We start from the raw sequence: 23,287 nt of genomic DNA, 5'->3' as shown, positions 1-23,287 counted from the left end.
TGAGCTGGAATTCATGCTGGAAGTCCGAATCGGTTCCGGACTAGTTTGACTGGGTAGAGGAATAACCGCTGTCAGTTCTGTCGCACTCAGCCACAAAAAAACATGACGACAGTAGCGCACCTGGTTTAGATATCCAAACTACCTTCGAAACCGTTAGAGATTTTACACAAGTTGAATGCTGAAGATGGACGTCTGTTCTCTGTGAGCTGATTATTTCTTGTTTACCTCTTCTGACGTTACTCCGAGGGGTGCGACGTCCGACAATATCGTTGATTGCCTAATAGTGACTAGCAGAAAATTTCCTTCTAATCACCACAGAGAACACATTCATGATCGAACAAAAATATTTAAAAAACGTGTGTAAACATTTGAATTAATATACGATAAACACTAACGCCGCCACACCAACCTATCCCAACTATCCGTCAAATCCATTCCGGAGCCGGTTTGAAATACTGAATGGATTCAGTAGGGAATCTGGCTAAAAAAAACCGATTCCGACTCTATCGGTTGGATTTATTAGATGTTGCCCAGTAAAGTTCAGCCGGAAATGAACTGGAATTCTGGCTGGTTCCAGTTCGCATTCCGGCTCCATTGACACAACCGATTCTAACTAGAATCGGTTGTGTCACTGGAGCCGGAACACGAACTGGAACCAGCCAGAATTCCGGTTCATTTCCGGCTGAGCTTGACTGGGTGTTGGCGCACTCTCAGAGGAGGACATCTTGGGACCCTTACGAGGTAGTCTAGGGGAAGCAAGATTTTTCCTCTTCCTGGACTCCTCCGGATTAACGAGAGATGTTCCCTCTTGAGGATCATCAGATTCTTGCACAACGCTAGCCAATCTTCTAGTCACTACGTGACATGACTGTGAGAATAGGGCCCAGTCCCGAAAGACGCACCCCCCCCCCCCCCCTCGGAGCACCCTGGCTTGTGTTGGGCTGGTGCAAAATATAAGAACACAAAAAGGATCCTCTTGGTCTCCTTGACGCCCCACTATCGAGGCGTAATGCATTAACCATCTTGAAACAATTGAAAAAATGAAGTAAAAAATCGTGTATTTTGATTATTATATATTTCTATTATTCATGAATTCAATAAACAAAAATCGAAATCCATTTAATGTCGTCTTCTTCACTGGTACTTTGCAGGTAGTTCACATTATTACCTTGTACTTCATAACTTCCGCTGCCTCCTTGCAGGCGGCAACAAATTTCTGATAGTCTCCGCCTTTAATGTTGCTAGCCGTGTTGCGCGTTTGCTCGAAATAGTCAGTGGACATCATCGGTGGAATAGAGACCCGGTCGGTTTCGAAGCGGAAGCTTTCCTTCGGTTTAACCTGCCCATCCAGCACGCAGATTCCATATCGCGTCCAATCGAACTGATCCCAATAGGCGAAAAAATCTCGCGTCAAACCGAGAAGATCTTTTGGTCTGCCCAACTGGGTGATATCGATGTTTCGACGAAACTTTGTATTGAACAGGCCGTTCTGAACGATTGGTCCAATAATCAGTTTATTGAGTGGGGGTAGATACTGCTTCTGTTGCATGAAAAATACAATCAACATAATCAGCATATGATTATGAAAGTTCTGCGTAAATTCTGCTAGCTTTTTCCATTCTTTCAGGCAGAAGAACAACTTACTAGCTAATGGTTGTAATCGTAAAAAATACTCGATCAGTTCACTATTAGCGACCACGTAGGAACTTCCGAAAGTCAAATCCATGGCAAGTTTCAACGAACGCACATTTACTCGTACGAATGAAGGTCTTTCGAAGACCATGCGTTCTATTTCAACCTCCCCTGTGTCTTCAGCCCATGCGATAGTCTTGCGTAAAGCTGTTATATCGTCCTGCCCGGAACGAGATTTGATGCATACATCAAGGTCAGCATTTGATTCCGCCAACCCAGTAACGCGCGAACCAAAGAAAAATATTGTTATGCCTCCGAGTGATTTCGAAAGATGTCTTCTCAAGTAGGTTTCGACCGTTGTGAATGGAGTGTCCCGAGCAATTTGTTGTCCAATTGCAACCTTTTTATCGAGCTCCATTTCGCGAACCTGCAGCAAATATGAAGCCGAAGCCGAGTTGTTATTGATTTCCGGTCGCGGTGGAACATCTACACGATCCTTAGGCATTCCGCGAAGACTTTCGGCATGCTGAATACTTTCCAAGTGTAATATTGCATTCGCGGCCAACGAGCTGGCATGAACCATGTACCATGCAATGGCACTTTGAAATCGGCAGCGTTTAATTCCTTTGCTGTCACAGGGATGGCAGGTGTAATCGAAGACAATTTTCCATTTACGAAAATTCGTCCGGATGAAGAAAGCCCGCGCAGCCGTATTCAAGCATACCGGTTTACGTAAAATGCAATCGATGTAGTCACGTGTTTTGACCAGGTGCTCAGCCGTGGTTTGATCTACGCATTCGTAGTTGTTGTCATAGCGAACCAGAATATCGGCCATCGTTTGTACGTATAGGTTGAACAGGATCAGCTAGAAAGTAATGGCCAGCGTTAGAATTGTTCGTACTGGGTAAATGGGTTAAATATCCGCTGAAATCTTCTGTGGTGCGGCTATGTACTACTGCGTTAAAAAATATTTAAAACTCGGTTCCATGCTTGCCGCTTGGACAGCGCTGCAGTCACCGAAGAGCTGCAAAGATTTATCGATAAGCTTAGACACTATATTGCGGTAATCCAGGCGTTTAATTGTGTGGGGTCGAGACCGTAAGGCTGAAAATCATAAGTCCGAATTTACATAAGGCCGAATCTAAAAGGCTGAAAAATTAGAATACGATCTTTTAAAAGGAAAACTTTTCGTGAGGCGAAATTTCGTAAGGCCAATTTTTTAGAAAGCAAAATCACCATTCGGTTTACGTTCGTCGCGTGACGCAGTTGTTTTTCGTAGTAGCCTAGTAATTTCGCGTATATACTTTTTTCTCTCGTATTTTCACCCTCTCCGCAAGTGGATACGCGGAAAAACCGGGCCGCAGCCCAAAGTATGGTCATCGGAAATCGGCCAATGCCACAATCAGCACAATAAAATCTGCCGATGTTGCTGCCAGCACACCTGCCCGGTCAGCGTGGCAAGTAGAAAGTTAGCAAAAGATGAGCAAAGCGAAATTGATGCTGGCAGAGTTTTTGCGAGCATTTTTGCGTGATTTGTGCGAGAATTCTGGCTACGAATTCGCTCAAATGCAACAACCGTTTCGGACAGAAGCGGTTAAATCAACCGATGCTGCTCACTTTTATCCAGAATCCACTCAGAAATGTACGGCCAAGATTTCTGCACGCCTCCTGCCACATCTTTGTCAGATGTTTTGCTCGATTCGTGCTAAATTCTACCAGGTAGGAATTGCCAGGATCTTTGCACAGTTTATGTCCGAGTTATACCAGGGTTTTGCTCGGTTCCTGTCAAAATTTGCCAGAAAACGCGAGCGAAACCGAGTTCGCCCTAGCTCAACTAATCCGACAGGATACGCGCAGAAATCTGACAGGGCTGCCAAACTAAGACTTACAGAAATCTAGCAGAGCGGTCTCTGCCAGAAAATTTGCTCACTGAGCACTAGCTTTCGGTGCCATAGTGACGATGACGACGTGACGCTGTTGCTGCTATGTGCGAACTGAAACTGATGAAAAAATCCTACTACTACTACTACTAAACTTTGTATGATTTGATACTCCGAATTTGAACATTTGGTTGTAAAATTTTCACATTCTTTTCTTAGTTGGTCTTCTATGGTGTCTATATCGTCGCTGTTGTGCTATCTTATGACAAACGCCATTTTGGGGTAAACTGACTTATATATGCCATATTGTTGGTCTAAAAAATCTCTACAAAATGGCGTTTTCGGAATTTTGACACCCTGCTTGGTTACTGAGATATAGCGAGAAACGTGCTGAAAAATTCTATGATATTTGCTTAAAATGACTGTGTCTGGGCATTGGCACAAATTATCTTGATGTATAAGATGTTTTTCTATGTAAAAATGTCTGAAAACACAACGGCATAATCATTTTCAAAATAAAAATACACGAAATGTGAGAAAAAAGCAATTTTATTTTGAAACTGGAAATATAGCATATTTGGCAACACTGCACCCAAATTTTTTTTTTTTTCTAGTTTCCCTGACTCATTTCCTTCAAAATGCATCTCACCGATTGTTTATAGACCAAATAAAGCCAAAGATATGAATAAAGGTTAATAATTGATGATTTTTTTCTTTTGAAAATTTTCCATGCACGATTATGACACGCCATACAAATTTTGTCATCAATACACACCTATGACACGTATGAGAGCGACTTTTGTTTACATGTTTAGCAAAAACTCGTAGTATAGTCAACCGATCTTTATAATATTTGAGAGATTAATACAGGATAGACAAAAGTATCAATTGTATTCTCTTAATTCTTTCTACTATTTACCAATTGCAAGATATTCAATCTCAAACTTTAAAAATCGTTTTTCTCGAAATGTGCAAAATGGCGCTTGTCATAAGATAGCACAACAGCGACGATATTGGCTAATCTATGTACGTCTGCTGTTCGTGTTCTCCATAGTAGATTCAGGATCATCTTCAAACATTTATTTTGTAGAATTTGAAGTTTGTTTTTGTGACTTTTGGCACAGGTTACCCAAACTGGCATTGCGTAGCATATCACGGGTGCAATTATTTGTTTGTAAATTGCTAGCTTGTTCTGTTTGATTAGTTTGGACCTCCTGTTGATTAGTGGGTATAAACGTTTGACCAATAGAGAACATTTGTTGTGTATTTTTTGGATGTGGCTTCTGAACAGTAGTTTGGAGTCAGCTGTCAGCCCTAGGTACACCGCTACAGCCGACCATTCGAGGCTCGCTCCATTAAGCACTATTTTGCAGTCGTTCGGTGGGATGAGCTTTGGTGATTGTCGATATGAGAAAAGCATTACTTGCGTTTTGCTGGAGTTTACCTTGATCTTCCATGTGTTCAAGTATTGGCAGAAGCTGTCAAGGCAGCCTTGAAGTTTCTTGGTGATATGACGCTTGACCCTGCCCTTACACAGAATGGCTGTGTCGTCTGCGAAGACTGAAAGGAAGCAGTCATTTGGCAGCTGGGGGATATCCGCCGTGTAGATGCTATAAAGCACGGGACCCAGCAAGCTTCCCTGAGGAACACCAGCTGCAATATGAAACGCTTCGGAAAGAACACCGTTTAACGAGATCCTCAAGGAGCGGTTTGACAGGTAGCTCTGAATCATTTTGACTAGGCAAACAGGAAAATTGTATCGGTATAGTTTGTAAACCAGACCTTTGTGCCATACACTGTCGAAGGCCTACTCGATGTCCAACAGGGCCATCGCTGTGGATTTCGACACTGCCTTGTTTCTGCGGATAATTTTCATTACCCTATACAGTTGCCGAGTGGTGGAATGACCGGCTCTGAATCCAAACTGAACGGGGGGGATGATGTTGTTGTTAGTCACATGGTCGAGTATTCTATCCAACAGCATTCTTTCAAAAAGTTTGCTGATCGCGGACAACAGACTTATTGGACGGTAGCTTGTGGGATCCTTCCCTGGTTTTAGCACCGGAACAACTTTAGCCAACTTCCAGCTCGAGGGGAAGTATAAAAGATCGAGACATCTATTGAAAATTTTAGCGATGTGTGTATATGCTTCTGTGCTCAGTTTCTTTAATACGAGGTTGAAAACAGAGTCGGAAGCCTTCATATTTTTGCAACGACGACAGGTGGATGCTACTTGGTCGAAGGTGATTTTTTTGTTGGCTGGGACGTAGCAAGCATTGTTTTCCAAAGTGATCATTGTATCGTTGACTACGCCCTCCATCGGGCTGATGATAGAGGTTCCGAGATTGTGGGAGTTTACAAAATGGTTGCCTATAGCGTTAACTTTTTCGTTTGGTGTCACTAGTCATAGTGCCTGATTTTAAAGGGGGAATCTGCTGTGGTTTTGACTTTAATATTTTAGTCACTTTCCAGAACGGTTTAGAATATGGGTCTAAGTTTTCAATTTCACTATGGAATCTATCGTTTTTAAGTTGTGTAACATGATGTACAATGAGATGATTAAGGTACTGTACAGCATTTTTCTTTTGAAGATAGCCGGTTCGTTGGAATTGTCTTCTAAAGACGTTCCTTGCTCGGATAATGCTTTGTGTGATTGGGTCAAGTTTAATGAGCTTACCTACTACTGGCACCTTGCGGACGCACTCGTCTTCAGCTGCGAGGATGGCACGTTGTAGCTGCTCCACAGAACGATCAATGTCTTCAGTTGTTACAATAGGATCCTCGAAGGAGATTCGACGGTCCACTCTGCGACGGAACTCAATCCAGTTGACATGGTGATAGTCTTTCCGATATTGCCTGGGCCCACGAGTGGCGGTTTCGTAGATGCACTGTACCACCGGATAGTGGTCGGAACTCAGCTCGTTTATGGTATTCGGCTTAGGTATGTTCAGGTTCGTCAGGAAGATGTCAATTGTAGAAGGCACGCCAGCTGGAGACAGGTATGTTGGTTGATCTGGAGCGTTAACGACGGAATATCCGAGCTGCGCTTCGTCGAACAGCATGCATCCATTCTTGTTTCGCCGATGATTGCCCCACATTTCATGCCGGGCATTGAGATCGCAAGCAACCGATAATTTTTTTCTGGTGCCTCGTGAATCTAACCAGGTCGTTTTGGAATTTTCTGGCCAGGCCGTTACCATCAAAACATTGACGGGGACAGTAGGCGGCGATGATCAGAAGTGGGCCACTGCGCGTTTCTATCTCCACATCTAACGCTTCCATAACCGATGTTTGGTAGTGAGGTTGAATGGTAAAATGTATGGGTTTTTTGATCGCAATGGCTACTCCTCCCCCTCTAGAGTGTGTGCGGTCGAGTCGTGCTATCCTGTATCCTGGTATGCTGAAGTTGATCTCAGGTTTCAGTAACTATTAAAATATCGACGTCTTCCCTTGTCGTCAGTTCGATGAATTCCATGTGCTTGGATTTGACAGCATGGGCGTTCCACAGCATGATTTTTAGCGTGTTAGTGCCCATACTGAATGACTCGCCCAACACACGTATTTGATCAGCACGTGTGTCGCACTGCTGAAGTTTGGTCCACATGGTGGTGAAAATCGACAGAAGTTCCGCAGAAGTATATTTGGGGGTTGGCTGCGAGCAATCCGGGCTGGGATTCGGTTGAGTAGAAGATTGTCCCCAAACTGGGACTGGTGTGTTGCTGGTTCTTTGAAACCTGGTGGAGGTCCGCTGTACTGAATTGCTTCGCGTGCAATCCGTTCATCCATACCGATCGATGGGAGTGTAGGAAAATTAGCTGCTGTATACGGTGGTACCTTGTTTTGGCGATGGTTGGCTTGGTTTTTCGTCGACGCTTCCTTCCGAATACGTTTATAATCCTCTCGTGATTTGCATGCTCGATCTGTTGCGCGATGCTGTTTTCTACAGTTTGCGCACTTATATTTTACAGCCCCTTCGGTGGGACAATTCGATGATTCGTGTTCACCTGCACAATAGTTGCATCTAGCGGCCAGGTGACAGTTGTGTGTGCCATGTCCGAAGTGAAGACACTTCATACACTGCGTGACATCTTTGTGGATACCACAATAAGGTTCGCACGAAATAACGACGTTTCCGATGATTTTCATTGCTTTCAAGGCTCCTAGTGTCACTGTTCCCTTTCGAAAGTGTACGAGGTACAGGCAGTCTCTGTACATGTGATTACCAGGCTGCTTCCTAGCAATGACGTACACTGCCAACGGTTGAAGCTTATACCGTTCCATTAGCTCGGCTTTGATGTCTTCTGGCCGCATTACCGGTAGGCCTCTTACGACAACCTTGAATGGCTTCTCCGACGGCATGTCATGGGTGAAAACTGCGCGTTTTGTTGTTTTAGATGTGCTTTAGTTTTGGTAAATTCGTCCTTTGTTTGCAGCATCACCTTGTTGCCGATTCTGGTGAGCTTGAACTGAGCCTTGATACCTTTCGAATGGAGATCCTGCTGTAGTTTTTCGAGCGGAAACGATTTGACGATTAGCGGAGGTAATTTGACGGCGACGGTGTTTTGGGGATACTCTTCCTCTTGCTCCTGCCCGAAGCCGTTGAGATCGCTGACATTTACTGCTGTATTATTTTCACTCAGAATACTGTACTGGTTGGCGGAGAGTATTGACGTTTCATCATCCTCTCGAACTTTCTTCGCTGGTTGCCCCGGCGTGCTGGCAGTAACATCAGCAGATTTTATTGTGCTGATTGTGGCATTGGTCGATTTCCGATGACCGTGCTTTGGGATGCGGGCCGGTTTTTTCCGCTTACCCATTTGCGGAGAGGGAGAAAATACGGGAAAAGAAAGAAAAAAATGTATATACGCGGAACTACTAAGCTACTACGAAAATCGACTGCGTCACGCGACGAACGAAAACCGAATCTGATGAGAAAACCGGCTGTACCTATCGTTTATACTCGACCGTAGCGAAACGAAAGTCCATCCTTTTTATGATTATCGCGTTTCGTTCGTTCGTTGGCCCGCCCTTTTAGTGGACGATGTACTGTGCTTTGCGAATGGTATCGGCGAAGAAGAAAGAAAGGAAGGCCTTCGCAACCAAAATAGCATTTCTGGTCGAAACTATGAAAAATCCTCCCTTATCAGGGCGACTATTTTCGTCATATATAGAATTACTTTGATGTTATCCGTTAGTCTAAATTAACGTACAGTCCTTATAGCTGGAATGTGAAAAGTTTCTCTTATATGTGTCCTGCCCTCTTGCTTGCTATTTTTCTATTTGTAATACGCGGCCCAAAAAACCCTATTTTTGATTGAATGACAATTTTTATTGACGATTCAACTTAATCCGTGCTCCACCACTCTGCAGAACAAAAATTCACTTTCAGATTTGGTGCTGTGATCGCCTTTATCGCATGCATACGACGACTTCAAGCCTATTTGAAATCAGTCGTAAGCTTTTTTTCAATACTTTTCAATGCGAGTTTTACACATGCTACTGTTGACCGATACAAGGTCGATAAGTTGTTTGCTGGAAAAAGATGGGTGGGTAATGTCTGCGACATAACCGGAGAGATGTAGAATACATAAGTAACACGTTCTTCAAATATGTTGATACTCATTGGAATTTTCGGACAAAAGGTGATTTGGGCGAGGAATATTTCAAATTATTCTTTACAAAAATGATGGTGGTCCTGAAAAGGACCAGTTTTGTTGGCGTTGTTGGCCTTGGTGAGGGAGATGGCTAACGATGAAATTAATTGTTAGCATGAGGAAGTCGCGTAGTACTGGCCAATGGAAGAACAGATAATAATTGATTCCTGAAAATCAATTTTTCTTTATTCATGTAAATTATACATACTTACAAATCTAACAGAAGATTCCTGATCATATTTCTGAATCATTAGTGCGAACATTGTGTAATTTGGTTAAGTACAATGAAAGTTACAAACTTTCCAAACTCGACCTTCTGTTCCTTCAGAAATATTGAAATGGGGTGTCTATATTAAACCGTTAGTCGTGGTCACAATAAAAAAAGATGGGTGGGTAATGTCTGTCACATAACCGGAGCGTCGTGATTTCAATTCGAGACGTTAATTTAAATCTAATAATATTCAACAGAATCACGTTTGAATGGGAAATTTTCAAATAATTCTCTATGGTAATAATGGTGGTTCTGAAAAGAACCTTTGGTATCGGCGTTGGTGTTGATGGTGATGCGCTGGATCGTTGGATATTTTTGGCATGATAGTTACGTGCCTGGCGAACTGTTTTGTAGCCTCGAACAAAACGACAAGACTGGCTTCTTCGGGTCCCATTACGGCTGAACTTTATAAGCTTAGCTCGACTTTGAAATCTTGCACAATCTCACGAATCAGACACTAGTAGGGCCATTTTGTTTGCTACTAGCACGGAGCTGCACAAAAAAACCATTTAATGCAGTTAGTTCACGGGGGCTGCCAAAAAGCTTGAATATAAGCATGCGACTTCAACGTTTCTCTTAAACACATGCAACAACACATTCGTTTTGGTAATACTGATAATAACAGTAGAAAGGAATGGAAAAGCAGTGCACGAAACGAGCGAGAGGATAATTTAAATTTTTGTTCCGTGTGCAAGCTACTTCTTTCCACCCAACGTATTATGTTGCTTGTTGAAAATTTCCTACACACCTTAAAATGAAAGTTTCAGTTTAACTCTCACTAGAACACAATTGATTGGTCCTGAAAAGAACCGTTGCTTTTATTGTAATTTACGCCCACTCCCACAAACCGACCAAGTAGGCATCACTGGCTTCATTACGGCTGAGTTTTGTAAGCGTAGCTCGACTTTGAAGTAATACACAACCTTACGAACCAGACGCTGGAATGTTAGCCAGCGGATTAGTTGCTCCGTTGCCCTTTAGTTGGGGCGAAATACTAGCACGGCGACAGTTCCTGATCGGTAGTTGATTGCGATGGGCCACCAGTAGCTGGGGCACTTTTGCGGACCGTCATCATCGCCAACTTCTTTCCTCCGGTGGACTGGCTGCTTGCTAGTGCTTGAACAAATACGAATGATGAGAAAAACCGACCGACCAATATTCATATATGAAAACACGAGAAAGCGCTACTATCGCTCGTTTTCGTGCCATTCCTGTGCCTTTCCTTTCCGTTCGGCTACCAATACTAGCATAACCAAAACGAATATTCTGTCTTTCCATCGCCTTCAATCTAGTGGCCAGTGCTAGCAAACTTGCATGTTCAGTTTTTCAATAACAACATTTTCAATATTTTCAAAGAATGTTGCAGATTTGAAAAGAAGGAAGGAGAAGATTTTCACAAATTTAAATTCTTTTGTCTTATTTGTTAGCGCTGATAAAGGCTATTTAGTTTGCTACTAGCAAGGAGCTGCACAAACAAATCGATTTATGCAGTTAATCAACGGAGGCTGCCAAAAAGTTCGAATAAAAGCATGCGACTAGTGTACTTTGCATATTCTATATTTTATCAATACTAGAGAGGATCAATAAAATAATTCAAATTGTTATAGCAACATGCAATTGTGGCAACACTGGCCATGAGATGGTGGGAGAACGCGCACATTCGTTTTAGTTATGATTGTAGTAGCAGCAGAAAGGAATGGAAAAGCAGTGCACGAAAACGAGCGAGAGAGGATAATTTAAATTCTCTTTCTTTCTTTCCACACATCGTATTTCTTATATAGCTTTCTGAAAATTATTTGTTATACACCATAAAATGTAAATTTCAGTTTAACTCTTATTAGAACACAATTAATTGGTCCTGTAAAGAACCGTTTATTGTTTTATTGCGGGAGCATAATTCAGACGTACTCCCCGCGGACACGGTGAGCCCGTTTAACTCTTATTAGAACACAGATTAGTTTCTCTGTTGCCCTTTAGTTGGGGCGAAATTCTTGCAGGGCGACAGTTCCTGATCGGGTTGCGATGAGTCACCAGTAGCTGGGGCACTTTTTCCGACCGTCGTCATCGCCAACTTCTTTCCTTCGGTGGACTGGCTGCTTGCTAGTGCTTGAACGAATACGAATGAGAAAAACCGACCGACCAATATTCATATATGAACACACGAGAAAGCGCTACTATCGCTCTCGCTCGTTTTCGTGCCATTCCTGTGCCTTTCCTTTCCGTTCGGCTACTAATACTAGCATAACCATAACGAATATTCTGTCTTTCCATCGCCTTCAATCTAGTGGCCAGTGCTAGCAAACTTGCATGTTCAGTTTTTCAATAACAACATTCAAACAATATTTTCAAAGAATGCTGCAGATTTGAAAAGAAGGAAAAGATTTTCACAAATTTAAATTCTTTCGTGTTATTTGTTAGCGCTGATAAAGGCTATTTAGTTTGCTACTAGCAAGGAGCTGCACAAACAAATCGATTTATGCAGTTAATCAACGGAGGCTGCCAAAAAGTTCGAATAAAAGCATGCGACTAGTGTACTTTGCACGTTCTATATTTTATCAATACTAGAGAGGATCAATAAAATAATTCAAATTGTAATAGCTACATGCAATTGTGGCAACACTGGCCAATTGCTGGCTGGGGGAACACGCACATTCGTTTTAGTTATGATGGTAGTAGCAGCAGAAAGGAAAGGAAAAGCAGTGCACGAAAACGAGCAAGAGAGGATAATTTAAATTCTCTTTCTTTCCACACATCGTATTTTTTATATAGCTTTCTGAAAATTATTTGTTATACACCATAAAATGTAAATTTCAGTTTAACTCTTATTACAACACAATTAATTGGTCCTGTAAAGAACCGTTTATTGTTTTATTGCGGGAGCATAATTCAGACGCACTCCCCGCGGACACGGTGAGCCACAAAGCACTATTTTGCATCCTCGAACAAACCGACCAAGTAGGCATCGTTGGCTTCTCGGGGCATCATTACGACTGAGCTTTGTAAGCGTGGCTCGATTTTGCAGTCCTGCACAATCTCACGACCCAGACGCTGGAACGATAGCCTACTCTGTTGCCCTTTAGTTGGGGCGAAATTCTAGCAGGTCGACAGTTCCTGATCGGGTTGCGATGAGTCACCAGTAGCTGGGGCACTTTTTCCGCCGTCGTCATTGCCAACTGCTTTCCTTCGGTGGACTGGCTGCTTGCTAGTGCTTGAACGAATACGAATGATGAGAAAAACCGACCGACAGATATTTATATAATCGCGCTAATATGCACTACTATCGCTTCCTCGCTCGTTCTCGTGCCGTGCATGAGCCTTTCCGTTCCGTCCGGCTTCTAATGGCCTAACCAAAGGAATATGCCGTCTTTCCCCCACCAACTGCTCTCGTCAAGCAACCCAATGCGAATAACCATAGGAACAAACATGTAGTGGACCTATATATAAACTTTTCATTATTTTATTGTTCGGTTGGTCCACCATTTTGACGGCTCTGTGCGGGATGGGCTGAAAATTTTCACTTTTCCGAGTCGTTTTCGAAAGATTTTTCAAAACACAATTTTTTGTTATTAGTGCATGTTATACATACTTAAAATTTTAATACAGCATAGAGGAACATATTTGCAACAAATTGGCCTAAAAATCAAATCATTCTGTTAAGTATGATAAAAGTTATTAACGTTCAAAATCTGACGCGGCGCCGCAGCCGATATTTTGAAACGGGACCCCTATATTGAAAGCTTAAATGTATTCTACATTAAAAAAATACCCCCTCCCCCCGCTTTCCAAGAAAATACACATACACATTTATCCACCTGAGACCACTTTTGGAGGAAAATTTCTGCTAAAATTCTTACTAAAATATGACTGGTTGATACTGAAAAGGACCGCTTGTTGTTTTGTTCTGGGGGATACACCGAATTTAGGCCCGGATGCGGCGAGCCAGTTGGATGTCTTTCGGCATATGATCGCTCGCTTGGTGTGGATAGCACACAGATTGGCATTCTCGATCAAACCAACCAGTTAGGCCTCGCTGGCTTCTTGGAGGGCCATTACGGCTGAGCTATGGCAGCGTCGATCGGTTTTGAAATCCTGCGTCCATCTCATGGACCAGACGCTGAAAGAGCAGCTTGTGGATTAGTAGCTCAGTCGACTTCTGAAAGCGATGCATTTCACGCAGGGCGACGACAGTTCCTGGCCGGTAACTGTGGTTTGATTGGTGGTCTGAAAGCAGCTTCTCGGTGGGCGACACACGTACGTGTGTTCTGGTCTGTGTCTTACACACGTATGGCTTTGAGAAAAGTTGTGACACTCATATTTATAGGTTTCAGCATTTATGTTGATTCGCATTAAAAGTAGTTTTTGAACCATTTAAACAAGTTTTACACAGCAAATAAGGTATTAGTAGCAAGCGTTGAACGTTTTTCTTTCGATTATTGAAACAAGATAAGTAATTTGTTTAGTAGGAGGAAAGTTATTAAGGTTCAAAGTGTACGTAACGCTTCCGTTTTGAAAGTATTGAAATGACACCCAGTATAGTAGAGAAAGACGTATGTCCTATGTCAAAAGTAGTAGGAGTGATTTTTACAAAATTAGTCAAATTTTCGAATAAAAATATTGAAAAAATTCTTTATTTACTCCTACACTGAAAAAAATCGATTTTTGAAATTTAAAGTCGATTTACAAAAAAACCATTTTTGATATGGATGAAATTTTATTCCAAGATTAATTCCAATTATGTTCCTTACCTACAGTCAAAAATTCAAGTCGGGCACTTTCAAAGAAAAAAAAGATGGGTAGGTAATGTCAGAGACATAGAAGTAGAATACACATAGGCTGTTAATTCTAATGCTGCAATTTTTGCTACGTTCTGCATTAAAATCAGCTATTTCGATATTTGTTATGATGTATTGTGCACCGTTGTTGTGGTGCATTTTACCCTTGCACAGGTGTGTTTTGGCCTGCCCATTTTTCAAAGAGCAATTTATATTGATTTTGAAAAATTGAATATTTTTAATGTTGAAAATGTTTAATGAATATTTTGCAAAGCGATTGTGATTTCAGAGTAACATGTTGGCTAAATGATATCATTAATTAAATTCTCCCAATTGATGGTCTTTAGCTAAGTTATGATTATATTTTCTTAGGGATGTAGTTTATCCCATCTACCTCTACATACGCTTGCATTACTTTCACATAAATCACTTGCTGCGACGCGTTTGTGCAAATAGAAGCTTGATCATACCTTGAAAATTTCAAACGTGCACCCGAGACACATGCGTTGCAAAATTCAAATGTTAGGTTTGTTCCAATGTTTCGAATGGGCAATTACCAACTCGATTATTTTCAAGTGGTGCCAAGGTGCTTTTATTCTCAGGTGATATGATCCTCGAAATCGCCGATCAGCCATGTTGGTTCTAGAAACGACAGCTAACATTGTTTACTACATCCACATGCATGTTTGCTTGGATTCCAGTATGTAAACAAAATTGTTCGCCGTCATTTTTCTACTCCGCAGTTTGCTGCACGCTTACCTCACTCCTCACCTAGTTACTGCCATATTACCCACCGGCCCTGATTATTGAATATTTCATTACACATATGTATAGTGAGATCAAAATGCATTCACTTGCTGAATATTTTTAGAAATAGGCTACTGTAAAGTATGGCATGTACAAATAAAGTAAATTAAGGGCCAAATCGGATAACAAATAGTTTTTGGCCTTACTGTAAATTGTACTTACTTTACAGTTAAGGGCCAGCACAAAGGCATTTGCGCGTGGAATGTCAGCATTAGAGAGTTAAGATTACATAATATGTTCAAACCTTCACCAAGCAGGTTTCTTAGCGTGGAGTTTTCGCAATAACCCTGCAATTGCCACGTATGATAATAACCAACAACAAATGTAGTGCCAGGCAGCGATTATGAAATGTCTGAAGAAGAATAATTAAAATGTCTGTAAATGTCTCTAGATGGTTGTGTAAATCCTAGTTACACTAGAATATTAATTTAAAAATACACAGAATACAATACATATTGAACTCCGAAAAAGAGCGTTCTGCTTTTTCTGCGATGTGCGCTGATCATTGTGTGCACGCCACGCCTGTGCATCATTGGGTGGAATGATGCCTGGCGGCAGTCATTGAATATATTCCAACCGAAGAGTTTGAGCTGACACAAAACGTAGCAGCTACTACGAGGTCAGAAAGCAAACTGACGAATTTTCTCTAATGTGCCGTTTTTATACCTGGCGAAGTTCATTGGATAAAAAAGAGGCAGTCCTAACAACGCTCGCTGCTTGGTTGAATTGTACGCACCAATCAGCGCAGATAATTACCACCTTTACAAATTACATTATTTTCGTTATCTATAATAGACGTACATTTTACGGGATCAAATATAATATACGTGCACATATTTCCGAGCAGATAGTGCAACAATATAGCGATTTCGATCAGTACAACGGAAGTTAATCGCATTTGAAGACTGGGAAAATATCTCAGCAGAAATTTCTGAAAAGGGACCCCCATATTGAAACGTTAGAAGTATTCTACTTCAAGTGATTTGAAAAAACTTTTCCTTGCTCAAACTTAATTTTTTTAGTATATTTTTATCAAAAACTAAACCAATGAAAGTCATAATCATCTCAGAATTCATTTTCCCAGCATCTAGTTGCCTGATACATGCAAAAAGTATCAGTAACGAATATGGTAAATATTCATAACAAACTTGAATCACAGACTAACAGACATAACACTATGAGGGAATTCCCTCAAATAACATCGATCCGACAATTTTCCCGGAACACCTTTTATTCACAGTCCCGAACACTCATTAACTGCTGCGTTACTCCTCAGGTTTGGGAACAATTTTTCACTAGTGGTCTATCCCCCGTATGCTTGTTCATATGTCAGTGGCGCCATAATTTCAAATGTGACCACAGTCCCAACTACAAATATATTAAAACTGACCGTTAAAGCGGGCGAAGCTTTGTTTTTGAGTGTTATGTCTGTTAGTCTGTGCTTGAATGTAGACTGAAAGGCTGGAAGATTGGAAAATCGGAAGACTTGAAGACTGCAGTTCATTTATTCTTCTCAAAATTGATAAATTTTATGACACGCACTTTTCTAAAATTTATTTTATGTCTGGTGGAGCAGCAGCACAATACAAAAATAAGAAAAACTTCGCAAGCTTGTGTAGATTCCAGTCAAATTGTGAGTTAAGCGCAGAATGGCATTTGTTTGCAGCATCCCATGGAAAAGGAACCTGGGTTGCAATTGGTGACACTCCCAAGCGAATAGCGAAAAGAGCCAGTCTTGCTCTCGACTATGGAAATACCATAATAACTCCCCGAGAGTTATATAACTGGGCAGTTGAACAAACTGATAAAAAATATCACAAAATTAGTTTTCTGCTACATATTCACTGAACAGTACAACAAAATGTCAGAAGAACTCGAAGAGCTGTATAATAACGCCAAAACAATATCTGGAGCTCAAAAATTTCACAGTTTTGTGCCTATTCCTGGTGGCAAAGTATAGACGAAAAGGTATTCTAATTCAGAAAATGAACCAAAAATATTTTCCTTGCATAGAAATAATACAAAATAGCATGCATGAAGATAGTTTTAAGACAAATGTTATATATAAAAATAAATAAATCATTACGTAAAATTCAACACATAATGTTATGGTGGTTATTTCTAATGAAATATTTGTTTAATGACAAACTCTTTTCAATGGGATCCTTGATTAAGGGGTTACATACCTTTTAGTGATAAAAATGCGAAGAAAGTGTGAATTTACGTAAAGGTATAAAGCAATGATTTCATTACATCAAACTTATAATATTTTGGTAGTACATTTTTCAGTAAAATAAACAAACATAAGTTTATAAAATTAAATTGATAATAGGGATCTTTAATTTGGAAAAATTGTGCCAGTTTTTCGTATGTATTGATAGCAGGTGTCCTTACGAGTGCACTCATATAATTTTTAAACCTTAATTATTCTTTTCTGATTTTTAAATTTAAAAAAACCAAATTAAATTCAACCTACAAACTGACAGTTGTCCCACTAAATGACGTATCTGCAAATATCTCGTTCGCCTCATTGTTAACCGGGACAGCACCCCACACAGCATGATCTGGTACTTTGTCAATCCGCTAGCAGCCTGCTATCCCAAGTTTCATCTGCAAACTATGGTAGATCTGATAAGGTAACCTATAGAGTCGTGCAAGTCGCATGGGTTTGGATGTATTATTGTCATAAAAGGAAACAAACTAAAAAATGTTTTTTTCAATAGTTTCGGGCCAAAAAATGGAAAAGGACTGAGACATTAACTCACGGTACTAATCTGCATCAGAATATCCACCCACCATCATCACACCCATAAAGATCCCTATTGGCGGAGTTATGACTTTATCCCCGAATCATTTTTTTATTTAAGAGGTTTGCGGTGATCACGATTGAAGACCAATAGATCATCTAAAATCCCAAAACTCAAAGAATTCTATTAGTATATGACACATTCTTTCGTGAAGTATTTGAAAATTTAAATTTCTTTGCGATCTTAAACATACTCTTTTTCAATTTGGTATTTTTTGTAGTGTTCATTGGTATTGGTATGTTTGGGACTTTTAAAATTGTTGATATACTTTCTATTCTTTCCATACTTGCTTTTAATTAGTAACTAATAATTTCGGAGAAAAATATAACGTTTTCGAGGTCTTAAGAATAATAATGATAATTTCGAGTTAATTTGAGCCAATAAATTACAAGAATATTCCTTTCCAGAAAAAGGAAAAATATTACTGGGAGTGTGCGTATAGAGAGCACAAAGCCAAAGCACCGGACAATTGCCCTGGTAGGTTGGTAACTATTTTTAGAAGCAACAACCACACTGTCTTACACAAAAAAAAACATCCACGTTTCGAATCCGATCGATGTGGAAGAAATAGCATATCGGAATGCATTGAAACGAAAATCTGATCTGAGTGACGATATCCCGCCCAAAATTTTTCACGATTGTGCTGCGGAAAGCTCTTCAATTGTGCAAACGAGGCTGAGTAAACAGGCCCAAAAAAATTTAATTGATCGTGTAAGGGCGAAAAAATTAAGAATACTCGAAGAAGATCATGCACAGAGTGAAGATTTCTCCATTCCAGAAAATTTAAAAAAACGATTACCAACGAACCTTTTTTCCATATTATAATATTTGTTAGTGCTACTAATTTACTACGACTATCGAGATCAAAATATTGGATCATGGATGGAACGTTTTCCACAGTACCGTTGGTGTACAGACAACTGTATACCATTCATGCTCCAGTAGGTCACGACGAATCGGAAAGAGTTGTACCGTTGGTGTACATGCTACTGTCTAAAAAAACTCAAGAAATATACACGACGGCGCTAGAATTGTTGGTAGATTTGGGGAACGAGCATAACATAAGCCTATGTCCGAAATATACTCTCACCGATTTCGAGAAAGCTGTTATCAATTCTGTCAAGGAGGTATTCCCTACCTGTATTCCATTTGGATGTTTTTTTCACTGGACCCAAAACATAATAAAAAAAACTCGGTGGTGTTGGTCTCAAAAGAGAGTACATTCTCAATAAAAATATTTACATGGCAGTTAAAAAAATACAAGCATTGAGTTTCTTGCCACCCGACAGAATCCTTCAAGCATATTCAGAATTAAAGCCAAACTTGCCGAGCACCCTTGATAAGTTTCTGGAGAGCTTTGAAGAAACTTATTTAATAGGAAGAAACAACAATGGTCACCCAATGTACCATCCGCCTTTATGGTTAAACTATAAAACCGTTATGGAAAAGATGCCTCGAACCACAAACAATCTTGAAAGCTGGCATAACAGGTGGGCAAACCTTGCTGGAACCCATCACCTTAGTGTAATCAGAATGATTCAAGAAATCAGAAAAAGAACAACATGTTATAGACGGGAAAATCATGCGCATCCTTGCAGGAGAACGTTCGAATATATCTTCAAATCATTTTTAAAGAAGTAGACAAAGTATATTGCAAAATGTTTCAACGGTGGATGATTGGAACAATCTAGATTTCTAGGTATTGCCACGTATCTTTCGAAGCGATGCAGCAAAAAATGAACTTTTTCTTAGTAGAAATATGATAGACAAATTATTTATATGTTATTATTTATATATTTAGTATTAAATTATATACCTCGAATAAAATAATTTTGTTTTGTTTCGTCCTATAAAAAAGTTTGCCTTTCAAAATTCTGCCTTCTGAATAGTTTGCCTTTTGAAGTTCCGCCTTCCAAAAAGTTTGCCTTTTGAAAGTCCGCCTATTGATTTTTCAGCCTTTTGAATTCGGCCTTATGATTTTCAGCCTTACGGCCTCGACCCTGTTATTAAGTATTAATTCAACAACATACATGTAACATGATATAACAATTTGGAATCGTCTAAATGCCAGAAAAGGATATATATGCGCCTGTGCACGTTGACGACGTCGACCGATAAATCGACACACAATGACTCCCACTGCGAGCCGTGCTCAAAAAGACAGCCGTTAAGCTGTTGAACAATGTCTGCAAACACAGCCCACAGAAAAAGTAAATCCACGGCGACCCGCCAATCGGCCACGCCAGTATGCACAGGCTCTTGGCTGACTGTTAGTTTGGGCTGGTGCAGAGTATGAAATAACACAAAATATAAAAAAGGCCCATAAGCCCAAAGAGAATAGGGAAAGAGATGAAGAGTGAAAATCAGTCAAAACGGCAACACTCTCTTTATGATGATTTGAACACTAGAATTTTGGCAACCGCTTCCACAGGCAGCACTTTCAATGACTCCTATTATATTTTGAAAACAAACCGTATGTCGATCGTTGGATTTGTTTATCAAATAATGCGCATTTCGAAACAAAGAGATGAAATAATTCTAAAGCTTGTTTTTACTCATGCATGTACTCTAGAATGCACCTTACAATCACGACTGTACTAAATTCTGACGAAAATTCAAATTTCTTTTTTGATAGATGTACAATACTTGTCTCCTCCAACTCAGGCATGAGTAATGTTTATTTACATTGCACGATTGGTCTGCTCAATAAGGTATTTTTGGCTTCACACTATTCGTCGCTTTCCCTATTCTCTTTGCATAAGCTCTCTCGGTCTCCTCGATGCACCACTATCGAGGCGTAACGTAATAACCATCTCAAAGCAATTGTCTGCTCAAATATGCTTGAAAATGTTTGCAGTACCGTCAAACCCGTCAACCTAGGAGAGGGAAGAACACAATGTGAAAAAATCGAACATAAAAAAGTTTGCCTTGCAAGTTTCGGCCTTTTGGGTTTTCTGTTTTTTGAGTTTTTGCCTTTTAAGTTTTCGACCATTTGATTTTTCGACCTTCTTAGCATATGACCTTTTGAATTTTCGCCAAAATTTTCGGCCTTCTGATTTTCTGACATTCGATGCTAAATCTAGATAGCGGTGCTGTCACAGAAGAGCTACAAAGATAAGCTGACACTATACTGCAGTAATCCAGGCGTTTAATTGTATGAACCACTAATCAATTAGAAACTGATTTCCAATACGAAATAATCCACTCAAAGTATGCCATTTAAATTGTCATTACACTTTTCAAGCAATGCTGCATTCATGATTTTTCTAAATACATTAGAACCATATGGATACCAAATGCTATTCTGGCCAATCGCTATCGAATCTCGGTTTGTAATTTTTCGTAGTCTTTAACAAGTTGTATTTTTTTTTTTACAAAAAATCAATGAATATTTCATATATAATTTGCGTCCTAAAATATCCTAGCTTCACAAAGCCGTCCTTTGTCAACAATACATCCCCAAACAGCGAGACAAATATGAATATTATTTTGTGAGTAGGTATTAAAGAGCATAATTTATTACTCACCAAGTGTTTCGAACCGTCGTCAAGTGCACAGTCAGCATGATCGCCGCTAAGCAAGTGTGGGATAAGCGTTCCGGTATGCTTCAGAATTTTCTGCATTCAAGAGAGACGAATCAAACACAAACAAAATGAAAAACTGCTTAGTCGCAAAAATGGTAAACAAACTGAACGGAGCTGTGTCCCGTACAATCATAGAAAATTTGCGATTGTGTTGTAAACACATATATAATAATCGGAACAACACAATTCTATTAGACCCGCATTTAACACAGAAACGGGATTGATAAGCAAATGCCGACACACAACGGTTGAACCGATTTTCAATCAATCGTCGCCGATCTATCTTCTGTGGCTACCCTCTATCCTTCCCATGTTGTACCCCAATAGTTAACCGGCAAAAGATATACTTACCCCGCAACACTCCACTGGTCTAAGGAAATGCAACACATCCTTCTCAACCTCCAAATCGTCAAAAACCAGCGAGCGGGAACTTTGAAAACGTTGTTTGGTGCACATTCCGAGGATCGTTCGCTGTAAATTGAGCAGCGAATCTACGGCCGGCTGGCCAACCCAGCTAATCTGACGAAGGTAGCTATCGGCCAGATCGTTGAAGCGCCGAACAAGAAGCTGCAGATGCAGATGAGCCATGTCTCTCTGGTGCTTATAGTTTTTATACTATATGAGATGAGCCGTGCACTCCGGAACCGCCGCCAAAGGAACTCAACAAACCGACAACGACAAAAGTATGAACTACTGTGTCGACTAGTTCGAATAAAACACAGCAAGCCAAGAAAAGCTATAAACTTCATGTGTGTGCGTGTAGATATAGGATATAATGCACGCAGAGAAACGATTTGCATGCTTTAAAAAATTGGAATGAAGTCAATAAATATTGATCGGGAAACAATAAAATATATTCTGTTCATTGAATTAAAACAAAAGTAAATATTTAAAAAACAATTTAGAACCGTGTCCTAAAGCAATAACATTTGCATGAATTCGTATTTGTGACTGGAACAGGGACCCTATTGATGTATTGAATTTTCAGAAGATCCGGTATAGAATTGGACAATTCATAAATTTGATCTCCAAACTTAGTAGTTTTTTCAAAGATACTTTTGAAATTTCTGTGAAATTATTTCATGAACCCGATTAGATTCGTAATGATTCTTTCAATAAGTTTGGCAATAACCTTGCAGAATAATTTTCCTAGAATCAGACTAGACTATAATAACAAAGGGACGACATGCTCTGTTTGGAATTTGAATTCAGCTATAACCTTCTACAACTGTGTTAGCGACAGCAACAGGGACTGAGTCAGGTTCGTACGGCTCACCTGGACGGTACAGAGGACCAATGAACAGTGGGACGGGAACGACTAAACTAGACGACAGACTCAAGAGTTTCCCATGGCACAAGAGGTACTGTACCATGAAGTACTAGACGGTCCCTCGAAATGTCGAACAGAAAACGCGTTAATAATCTTGGATGCTTTTCCCTTGTGCGTGTTGCTTTTTCTTCTGACATGTTATCGATTATTCGTGGAGCAATGGAGAAGTTCTTGGCGTTAATTGAAGAACCAGTTTTGTGGAAGCTATTCCTAATAGCGAGCGATTCGCCCGCTAGCGATTCACGGCCAATTCTTCCAGAATCGTCCCTATGTAAGAGTGATTGAATTCTGGACCATATTTGTTTTCCGAAGTATTTTGAAACATAAACCTAAGGCCGATGACATGCTTACGCGATTTGCGATGCGGCACCGGTAAGCAAAGTGAATGCGTTTGAACTATGGAGTGTGCATACCCAAGCAACCAAAAGTTAGGATAATATTTAAAAAGCACACTTTAAAGTTCATATAAAGTTCTTAGCGAACTTTAAAGCTGCTTAAGCTTTAATGGAACTTGAAATCTGCGTAAGCCGCTATTAGAACACGAAACGTA

At 40.3% G+C, this 23,287-nt stretch overlaps 1 protein-coding gene across 2 annotated transcripts; it reads right to left on the bottom strand.

Annotated features, from left to right (window-relative positions):
- Window positions 1-1,056: 1,056 nt before the first annotated feature.
- LOC131685388 (uncharacterized) lies at window positions 1,057-22,165 on the bottom strand. Of its 2 annotated transcripts, XM_058969086.1 has the most exons (3): window positions 21,759-22,161; window positions 21,351-21,440; window positions 1,057-2,497 (listed from the first exon to the last, which is right to left on the bottom strand). In XM_058969086.1, the coding sequence occupies exons 1-3, from the start codon at window positions 21,993-21,995 to the stop codon at window positions 1,157-1,159; spliced, it is 1,668 nt and encodes a 555-aa protein (XP_058825069.1). In that variant the 5' UTR covers window positions 21,996-22,161; the 3' UTR covers window positions 1,057-1,156. The 2 variants fall into 2 exon arrangements, with proteins under 2 accessions (XP_058825069.1, XP_058825070.1); XM_058969087.1 differs by lacking the exon at window positions 21,351-21,440 and having other exon boundaries at window positions 21,759-22,165.
- Between the last annotated feature and the right edge of the window lie 1,122 nt (window positions 22,166-23,287).

Source organism: Topomyia yanbarensis, chromosome 2, assembly GCF_030247195.1.
Source record: "Topomyia yanbarensis strain Yona2022 chromosome 2, ASM3024719v1, whole genome shotgun sequence".
In the NCBI taxonomy this organism is placed as follows: Eukaryota; Metazoa; Arthropoda; class Insecta; order Diptera; family Culicidae; genus Topomyia; species Topomyia yanbarensis.
The sequence above is the reverse complement of the archived record's forward strand: the minus strand, read 5'-3'. Positions and strand labels throughout refer to the sequence as shown.

Excerpts from the sequence above, each read along its gene's own strand:
- LOC131685388 (XM_058969086.1), bottom strand. The coding sequence starts at position 21,995 with ATGGCTCATCTGCATCTGCAGCTTCTTGTTCGGCGCTTCAACGATCTG. Across the intron at positions 21,441-21,758 it reads GACCAGTGGAGTGTTGCGGG|AAAATTCTGAAGCATACCGG; the intron begins GTAAGTATATCT and ends TCTTGAATGCAG. Across the intron at positions 2,498-21,350 it reads ACGACGGTTCGAAACACTTG|CTGATCCTGTTCAACCTATA; the intron begins GTGAGTAATAAA and ends ATTACTTTCTAG.